At 43.4% G+C, this 10,231-nt stretch overlaps 1 protein-coding gene across 1 annotated transcript in view; it reads left to right on the plus strand.

The window, feature by feature from the left end:
* Positions 1 to 10,231, plus strand: part of LOC108515161 (contactin-associated protein-like 2) — a gene marked incomplete at its 5' end in the record, with an annotated part of 480,745 nt that overhangs the window by 171,200 nt on the left and 299,314 nt on the right. The window contains one exon of the mRNA XM_017851841.1: positions 797 to 967. Coding sequence (XP_017707330.1) covers positions 797 to 967 — 171 coding nt within the window. The remainder of the gene's footprint in view (positions 1 to 796; positions 968 to 10,231) is intronic.

A 10,231-nucleotide genomic window follows, 5' to 3' on the forward strand; every position in this document is an offset into this window, starting at 1 on the left:
CTGCAGTCCCCAGGAGGAAGTAGGAAGGGAAGAGAAGGCAGCTCGCCTCTGGGAGTCTGGCGCAGGAGAGGTGAGGAAACTGCCCTAGCCCAGCCTGGTCACATCTGCCTTGTTCCCGGCTCCTCACCTCTTCCGGGCTTGTTGGTTGTATTCCTGAAGCACCTGCCCCGGGTGTCTGGGTGGCCGTTGACGCGGGAGTGGGTGCTGGCTCTTCCAAGGCAGAGGTGGATGAAAAGCAAGAGCAAAATACCAAAAACTTTGCTCTTATTTTGTCATCCTGAGGTCTATCTCAGATGCTGTTTGCACCAGACCAAAGCCACCAGTACATATGCAGGAGTTTGAAATAGCCCCCACCCGGCCACACAGTAACCCCAGGGGCTTCTCCCAATTGTTACATCTATTGGCATTTACTTCTTAGGGTCCCGTAGGAATCCTTTATAGGAACCCCAACTCTATCAATCTTTATTATTATATAATTATAAAATATTATTTATTAATAAATATTATAAAATGTTTTATGTAATTCTACAGAATCAATATTATTATTTTATATAGATTGTGTATATTAATATTTTAAATATCTTTATACATAAATGAATATTTTATAGACACACATATAACTTTTGGAAAGTCAAAAATATATTCATGGGGATTTGGTCCAATGTTGTTCAACAGGATGAGAGAAAATAACGACTATTGCTAATGGTACTCATTAAACTCAAGAAATGGGTATCTGTTACATGACTAGGCTGATCAGGGTGTGAGTTAACCTGATTTTTTTGTTTTCTTCCCACAGGGAATTATTGGAATGCTGCCTCTTTCCCAAACCCATCCTCCTATCTGCATTTCTCGACCTTCCAAGGGGAAACCAGCGCTGACATTTCTTTCTACTTCAAAACGTTAACCCCCTGGGGAGTGTTTCTTGAAAACATGGGAAAGGAAGATTTCATCAAGCTGGAGCTGAAGTGTGAGTATTCAGTTCCTTGTCAACTCATGGCGAGCCACTTTCATCACCTCAGGGTGGTCCGGGCCCTAATTTTGATTCAAACGAGAAAGGTTTCCTTTGTTCCAGCAGCAGGACTAGAGGGGGACACACAAGCCTGAGTGTGGGCCCCAACATCAGTCCCTGTCCTTGGGATGCTCGCAGGGAAGCAGGCGCATCCAGATTCTCAAGCAGTTATTCAAGAAGGTGAGAGAGAACACACTGCCCTCAGAATGTGGGAGAGGAACGTTTATTTACAGCTTCATGTTTTGTGTGGCTCTTTTCCAAAGAGACGGAGTCAAAAGTAGACGAGGGGTGTGTGCATTGACCTGAGGAGGGGGGGTGAGGGAAATCGTGTCAAGGAAGACAGGAATGATAACTAGTGACATCCACATGAGTTCAGGAGGCTGCAGAGACCACAGGACTGGGTGATTCCATGACACAGAGTCTGCTGGTTTCCTAAAGAGGACCCACACCTGCACACCCTCTACAAGTGAGTTCTGGATGTCATGTACTTAGCCAAAGATACAGAGACAAAAGAGGCAGAGCTAGAGAGGATGCTGCTTAGCTCAGCTCACCAGCCTTGGAGCAAACACCATAAGGTGGCATTCAGGCTTGGGGAGCTCTGTGGGTGGAAGGTGGGGGTTCGCTGCACAAGACCTAAGTGCAATGCTTGCCCTACCTGGACCCTTTAATCATCAGGGCCCTAATTCAGCTTTTGGAAGTTACAGTCCCCTGACTTCTAGGCTAGTTGATTATTTGCAAATGTTGATCTCCATTGGCTGTGAGAGTCAGGGAGACCACAGATCAACCACAAGGACGAGGCCAGGCTATGTCCCCTGTTCCTTTGCAAAACCTCAGCCTTACGCTCAGCATATCAAAAAGTCTCACTTCCCCAAGTCTGTCCCCTTTAACTGACTGCTTATGTTCCTGGGTCTTGTCTGAGATTAATCCCAAATCCATTTCCCATTTCTGCTGAAATGCTGTTGGATTCACAGTAGCACTCTCAGGTTCAATTCCACACCGTCAGGTAAATTGCTTAATCTCTTTGAATCCTAATTTTCTGATTTATAAAAAAGAAATGCTAATTGGTGTGGTTGTGAGAATATAATTTAGATATTCATAAAGCATTTATTTCAGTGTCTAGTAGTTATTGTAATTATTATCTTCCAAGGATGCTCATGGTGGATCTGATCTGAGCCAGGTCTAATTCTATCCTGGTCCTAGAATTAAAATTAATTAATTAACTAAAATCCCCCCCTTTACTGAATTATGGATAAGAACAATTGAAAGGGAATTCTCGCTTCCCTCAGTTAAAATTAACTAACTGAATCAAACTATTTTCTGACTTCTACATAAGTCGGATCAAATTTTAGAAAGATTTTATGGCCACAAAAGAAAATTACCAGTTCTATATTTGAGTGGTTCTGTATGTTTCTATAAAAGTACTTGGATTCCCCCATCTTTATTTTATGTCTTCATGTTTTCTAAAGCCATGCCTGGGTGGGAAGGAACACAAATCAGATAGAGGGACAGCAGGTGTTTCAACTTGGCCTTCTAATTTCTTCTTCTTTTCTCTTTTTTCTGAGACAGGGTCTTACTGTCAGTAAGAGTAAGGCTGGAGTGCAGTGGTGCAATCATGGTTCACTGCAGCCTCGAATTCACAGGCTCAGGTGATCCTCCCACCTCAGCCTCCCAAGTAGCTGGGACTACAGGTGTGTGGCACTGCACTTGGCTAATTTTGTGCTTTTGTCATTGCGGGGTCTTGCCATGTCAGCCAGGCTGGTCTCAAACCCCTGGGCTCAGGCAATGTGCCTGCTTTGACCTCCCAAAGTGCTGGGATTACAGGTATTAGCCACTGCACCAGGCCACTAATTTCTAATTATGAAAAATCTTTAGAGCTGTCTTCAGAGTTTTCCAGGTCTTCCCACAGTATTAAAACCATGTGGCCCAGGTTGAATTACAGCCTCCTTTTGTCGTTTACCTTCCTTTCACCATATCCTTTACTCTGGGCCAAAACATGTGAAAGGTTCGAGACACAGGTTCGAGCCTCCGATCTTTCCTCAGAGCCCCTGAATCTACTAATAACCAGCGAGGGTGGAAAGACCTTTTCCTGATCCCCAAATGGCACATATTAGATGCCATCATTATATATCATCTCCATCAGGGTTCAAAGGAGCCTCATGGAAAGGGAGGCAGACTTCTGTATTTAAGAAAAACTAAAAAGTAAACAACAAGTGGTGCTTTCATGAAGAACATGCAGAAAAAAATGGCCATGTTGGAGGCTTGTTGCTGTCTCACCGATCACACTTTTCTTTTCTTTTCTTTTTCTTTTTTTTTTTTTTTTTTGAGACGGAATCTCACTCTGTCACCCAGGCTAGAGTGCAGTGGGGTGATCTTGGCTCACTGCAACCTCCACCCCGCCGGGTTCAAGCAATTCTCCTGCCTCAGCCTCCCAAGTAGCTGGGATTACAGGTGCCCGCCACTGTGCCAGGCTAATTTTTGTATTTTTAGTAGAGACGGGGTTTCACCATCTTGGCCAGGAGGGTCTTGAACTCCTGACCTCGTGCTCCACCCATGTTGGCCCCGCAAAGTGCTGGGAGTACAGGTGTGAGCCACTATGCCTGGCCTCTGATCACACTTTTTCGGTCAGACACTTTGCCGTCAGGATTCCTGAGACATTGGGTAAAGAATTCTCTCAGGCCCACTTCCCTGTGCTGAGGAATCACTCTGCAAACCTAATTGTTTTCACAGCAGTGGCGGGCTACCAGAGGGGCCTCAGGAAACGTTGATTCGGAAGTTAAACTCTTCAGAACTGTCTCTGTGTTTTCCCTTTTCCTTGTTAGGCCTTCTGATCCCTTTCTGATAGGAATTCACATTTTGTTTCTCTGAGCGTGTCTCAAAGGAATGTTGTCACAGTTCTACATTGCTTTCCAGAATAACAGTTCTGGTAATTAATTACGTTGCGCCCTTCTGTCAAGAGTGGAAGATTCTTGACTCAGAAAACAGTGAGTCGGTGTACAATAAGTTAATGAGATACCATCAGCATCTTATGCACAAGTAGAAAAACACAGAGATAAAATTAGGGCAATGTCACTCATTAGCATGCTTTAATGGTAACATTTTAACCCTATACTTCATGTATTTACTATTAGTATTTATTTGTTCATTCAATGAGTGTTTACTGAGTATCTACTATGTCCCAGGTACAGTGCTAGTGCTGAGGGAATTTAGTCAAATCGAGTGTGATTTATTTCCCTCAAAGATCTTTCTGTTTGTTTTAGAAAGCAGGCGAGTAACTCAGGGGTTATGATAATAACAAAAATAGCTCAGCTTCATTCAAACTGTCAGGCCTCGTTCCAGGCATTTTACGTGAGTCATCTCACACTCCTAACCACCCTGTGAAGTGCATACTACCATTCACATCTCCATTTTACAAATGAGGAGACTGAGGCACAGCATGAGTAAGCTGCCTGGACAAGATCATGCAGTGAGGAAGTGGCAGAGCCAGAGTTTGACCCCAAACATTCTGCGTCTGTCCTAAAATCCTTGCTGTTAACCTTAAAGCACACTGCCTCGCAGAACAGACATCGAGAAAGTGACCGGGAGCACCGAGGGGAATATTTAAACCTGACTGGCATGACAAGGAGCACCTCCCAGGGATGGAATGCTTTCATTAAATTTTGACGGATAAGTAGAAGTCAGTCAGGTGAAGAAGGTGGGGGAAGAACAGGAACCCGGGAAAAAAGGAAGTTTCAGGATAACACCAAATGAACAAAGGTGTCGGGGACTGAACTGAAGGACCCAAGAGGGGACAGGTGCAGTGGGGAGGGGAGGGGCCAGCAATTGCAAGGAGGGCAGGGATGAGCACACAATGTAGTCTGCCTGGGGAAACAGCTTGCTCGACTTGACCCTGAAGGTTACGGAAAGCCAGGGCATAACTTGATCAGGTTTGCATTCACCAGAGAAAAGGCTGGAAGCCAGATAAGTGGCCATGGGAGCTTAAGATAGAGGCAGAATGCATAGAAAGAGAGGAAGACAGCAATGAAACATTGTAGATATGGAAGATCCTTCAGTGAACTGAGATCGCACCACTGAACTCCAGCCTGGGCGACAGAGCGAGACTATGTCTCAAAAAAAAAAAAAAAAAGAAAGAAAGAAAGAAAAAGAAAAAAGAAAGATCCTTAAGAGATAGATTCCACAGACATTCAACAAATACTGGTGAGGGTTAAGTGGACAGGAAGATCCTAGAATGAAACCGATGTTTCTGGTTTTGATGTTGTGTGAGTGGGGCACCTTTCATGAACGAGTTTGACATTCAAGAGAAAAATACAAATTGCATTCTGGATATTTTGAGACTAAGTCTCTGTGGGCTATAGGAGGATCTAATCAAGTGGCCATATCTAGAGGATGCTGAATGGACAAGTCCAGAACCCAACAGAGAAGTCTCAGAAACTCAGTTTAGGAGTCATCATCACTTAGAGGATCAGGAAATAAGCATTCAGAACCCTCAGCATGGATGAGATTGCCCAAAACAAATGTGTAGAGAGAGGAAGCAAGATGTGCAAGAAAGACAACCAGCTGGGCACAGTGGCTCACACCTGTCATCCCAGCACTTTGGGAGGCTGAAGGGGGAGGATCACTTGAGCCCAAAAGTTCAAGACTAGCCTGGGCAACATGGTGAAACGCTATCTCTACAAAAATAAAAATAAAACATTAGCCAGGCATGGTTGCCTGCACCTGTAGTCCCTTGGCCTCCTGCCCAGAGGCTGAGGCAGGAGGATCCCTTGAGCCCAAGAATTTGAGGCAGTAGTGAGCTATGATCACACAGCTGCACCTCCTAACCTGAGTGACAGAGCAAGACCCCATGGAAGGGAGGGAGGGAGGAAGGAAGGGACGGAGGGAAAGGAAAGAAAGAGAGAGAGAAAGAGAGAGAAAAAAGGAAGGAAGGAAGGAAGGAAGGAAGGAAGGAAGGAAGGAAGGAAGGAAGGAAGGAAGGAAGGAAAAGAAAGAGAGAAACAGAGAAAGAAAGAGAAAAAGCAAGCAAGCAAGAAAGAGACAAAGAGAAAAGAAAGAGAAAGAAAACTACATTCAAGGAATAGAAGGAAGAACACTAGTTTGTAGAAAACTAACAGAGAAGTAGGAAGACAGTGGTACCCAGAAGCCAAATAAAAAAGACATTTCAAGAAGAAAAAAAGAGTGTTAGATATTGCTGAGAGGTCACTAAAAGAAGGATGTAAATTGACCATCAGATTTAACATGTAGAGGTCACTGTCAAAAAGTCAGGTATCACTAGGGTGAGTGGAAGTGGATTTGGAGATCAAGGCAGGGTGGTTTTGTTTATTCTTGTTTGAGGATGGTAGAGACTTGAGCATTCATATAGATAAAGGACAAAATATGGTAGAGAAGGGGATTGGAGATACAGGAGATAAAGGGACTGGCTGAAGGAGCAAGGTCCCTGTGGCTGCGGGCATGAGGTAGACTCAGCATCGCAGCACCTCATAGCGGTGAGGGGAAGAGGTGGAAGTAAGAAGACAGCATAAACCACCCACTAGGAAATGCCTTTCCAAATCAGAATTTGTTGTTGTTGTTGTTGTTGTTGTTGCTGTGTGTTTGTTTGTTTGTTAGTATTTTTGAGATGGCAAAGAGATATTGCTAAAAAGAAATTTCTGGAGCAGATATCAGAAAACCCGGACTCTAAACTTTTCTTGATCACTAACAACCATGGATCTGTCCATATACTTTTTCAGTTACCCCTAAAGGATTAGCTTGACTGCTCTAGATCCTTTTTCTGACTGAGAGGGCCGTCATAACCAGGGTCCCAACCTCGGGCCACCACCTGCTGACCATCTGCCCTACTGCTGGTGCTGGGAGGCACTGGAACCCCTGAGGTGGAAACAGGAGAACCCAGCACTCACCTCCTAGTGAAGGAGACAAGCACGTTAGTGACAGTGTGGATACATGATTTCACTGAGAGCTTTCCAAGTGCCAGGCCCTGTTCTGAAGCTTTTGCAGGTATTAGCTTTTTTATGTTACACAGCAAGTTTTATACACATTTTGCAGCTAAGGAAATGGGAGCATATAGTTGACACTGCCAACTCCAGATATGGTGCTTTTGATCATGAAGATAAGTAAATTACAATGATAGGCACAAAGTATTATGAACATTCAGCGGAGAGGTATATGACCTGTCCTGGGAATGAAGGGGAAGATGAGAGAATGCTTCAGCTGGGTCATAAAGAGCAGGCAAAAGAGTTAGAGGAAGGAATGGGGGAAAGAATTCTAGGAGGAAGAGGCAATGCGAACGAAAACACGGGAATAGGGAGCGTGATGGGCGTTCGGGAAACTGTAAGCGTTTTGTATTGTTGGAGTGTGAAGTATGACACAGGCAGTGAAGGTTTGGGGGCAAGTCTCAGATCTGCTTCTAAATATATGGTCATCTAAACATTCAACTAGTATTTATTGAGTACCTGCTCTGTGTGTACCGAAAATGAACATAAGAAGAAGACATGGCCTCATCCCAGAGGCACACACCATCTAGTGGGAGAGACTGGTAATATCTCTCTCTCTCTCTCTCTCTCTCTCTCTCTCTCTCTCTCTCTCTCTCTCAGGTTCAGGGGTAAATGTGCAGGTTTGTTACACAGGCAAATTGCATGTCACAGGGGTTTGATGTACAGATTATTTTGTCACCCAAGTAATAAGCATAGTACCTGATAGGTAGGTAGTTTTTCCATCCTCTCCCTCCTCCTGCCCTCCACCCTCAGTACACGTATCCATGCATACTCAATGTTTAGCTTCGCTTATAGGTGAGAACATGCAATATTTGGTTTTCTGTTCCTGTGTTAGTTCACTTAGGATTATGGCCCCCAGCTTCATCTATGTTGCTGCAAAGGACATTATCTCATTCTTATTTATGGCTGTGCAGTATTCCATGATGTATATGTACCACATTTTCTTTATTTGAGACTAGTAATCTCTGTTATTATAAAACCATATATATGTATATATATATGGTTTGGTTTTTTGGGGGTTTTTTTTGTTTTTTTTTTTTTTTTTTTTTTTTTTTTTTTTTTTTTTGACAGATTCTCACTCACTCTGCCAGCTAGGCTAGAGTGCGGTGGCACAATCTTGGCTCACTACAACCTCTGCCTCCCGGGTTCAAGCAATTCTCCTGCCTCTGCTTCCCAAGTAGCTGGTATCACAGGTGTGCACCACTACACCCGGCTGATTTTTGTATTTTTAGTAGAGACAGAGTTTCACCATGTTGGCCAGGCTGGTCTCGAATTCCTGACTTCAAGTGATCTGCCTGCCTCCACCTCCCAAAGTACTGGGTTTACAGGTGTAAGCCACCACCCACAGCCGGCCTATAAAACAATATTTTGGATAGGATAATATTAGAGGTGCAAGCAATATGCTGTGGTTACTTTGATGAGGCAACATTTACTTCTGATTGAAGGAGAAAAGTTTTCTTGAAGATGCTAACATTTTAACAGAGCCACAAAATAAATGGAAAAGGAAGTTTCAGGCTCAGAATGCCAAAGGAAAAAAGCACAGTGTCATAGATGGCATGAACACCTCAAAAAGGTGTGGCTCCATCATACACCCATGCTGCGAGGATTATGGAACATTAGTTACCATTATATCTCCAGGGCCACCATAATGCCTGGCACATGGTAGGAACTGAATAAGCATTTGATGAATGAATGAAATGAATGAATGAGGTGCTAGTCTAAATGGAGAGCCCTGGAAAATCTATGTGGAGAAGGAGATCACCACGACTGAGGTGCTGGTGATCCAAATATAGATAAGGAATAATATGTGGAAAGGCGGAAGGACAGGTCACAGTTGGTGAAATGTTTGAATTCAAGATTTCACAGGAAAGCAATTTGGGTGATAAGAAGAATGAAAACTGAAATGGAATTTTGTAGGTTGTATCAAAAGGCTGCAGAGAAAATCAGGGCACTGGGAGGCCAGAGTGTTGTTGAGTGGTCACCTATGTCACTGTTGAGGTCATCACTGGTGAAAACCAGAGGTGAAATGGACAGGGAATCCATGACCCAAATTTCACTGTCCCAGGTTTCAAACAGTGACCACAATATGAACGGGGAGAGGATGAATCATAGGTGGACGCATTGCCGTTTGAAGACTTTGAAGCCATAAGAATGGAAGAAGCACGGAGAAGGGAAGGATAGGCCAACTGTTCGCCTGGCCCCAAGATATGGGCCACTCGGAAAAGGGGTTACAATTCTAAGGGTTGTAAGTTAGGGTCCCCTTAGGGTGGACTGCAGTCAGAGGAAGGAAGTGTTTGAAGGTGTTTAATAATATAACAAATAGTGACCATAGAGTCTTTATTTTTGTTTAACAATTTAAAAGAGATTTTAGGTTGGGCACAGTGGCACATGCCTGTAATCCCAGCACTGTGGGAGGCCGAGGTGGGCAGATTGCTTGAGCTCAGGAGTTCAAGACCAGCCTGGCCAAGATGGCGAAACTCTGTTTCCACTAAAAATACAAAAATTAGCCAGGTATGGTGGCACATCCCTGTAATCCCAGCTACTCAGGAGGCTGATGCACAAGGATCACTTGAACCCAGGAGGCTGAGATTGCACCACTGCACTCCAGCCTAGGTGACAGAGCAAGAATCTATCTCAAATAAAAAAATAAATAAATAAATAAGATTTTAGAAGACATTTGTGAAGAGGATTTTCGGAGGGAAATTTTGAAGGAAAACCTCACTGAGTAGGTAACATTCAAGAAAAGCAACCAGAAACTGTTGTAATACTTTAACATAAGCTTCCATGTTGCCCAAGTTTGAGGTTTTTCAGATATCAGGATAACTTGGAGGAAGTATTTGCATTTAGCAGACATATCTCCACAAAAATGTGGAGGCAGTGGCCTAATGTCCTACTAACCTCAGGAAAGAATATGAAGGAAAAACTTTCATTTTCAAGATGCAGCCTTCTGCAGTATACATGCTCAAGAAAGTCAGAAGAAAATATTCTGCAATATACAGAAACTGATGAGTCTGAAGAAGTAAACTAATGGCAATTTATCTTCCAATATTTCAAAAGTGAACTTTTTATTTATTTATTTATTTATTTTATAATACTTTAAGTTCTAGGGTACATGTGCATAACGTGCAGGTTTGTTACATATGTATACTTGTGCCATGTTGGTGTGCTGCACCCATCAACTCGTCAGCACCCATCAATTCATCATTTATATCATGTATAACTCCCCAATGCAATCCCT

Source organism: Rhinopithecus bieti, unplaced genomic scaffold (genome assembly GCF_001698545.2).
Source record: "Rhinopithecus bieti isolate Rb0 unplaced genomic scaffold, ASM169854v2 scaffold_34870, whole genome shotgun sequence".
Classification (NCBI taxonomy): domain Eukaryota; kingdom Metazoa; phylum Chordata; class Mammalia; order Primates; family Cercopithecidae; genus Rhinopithecus; species Rhinopithecus bieti.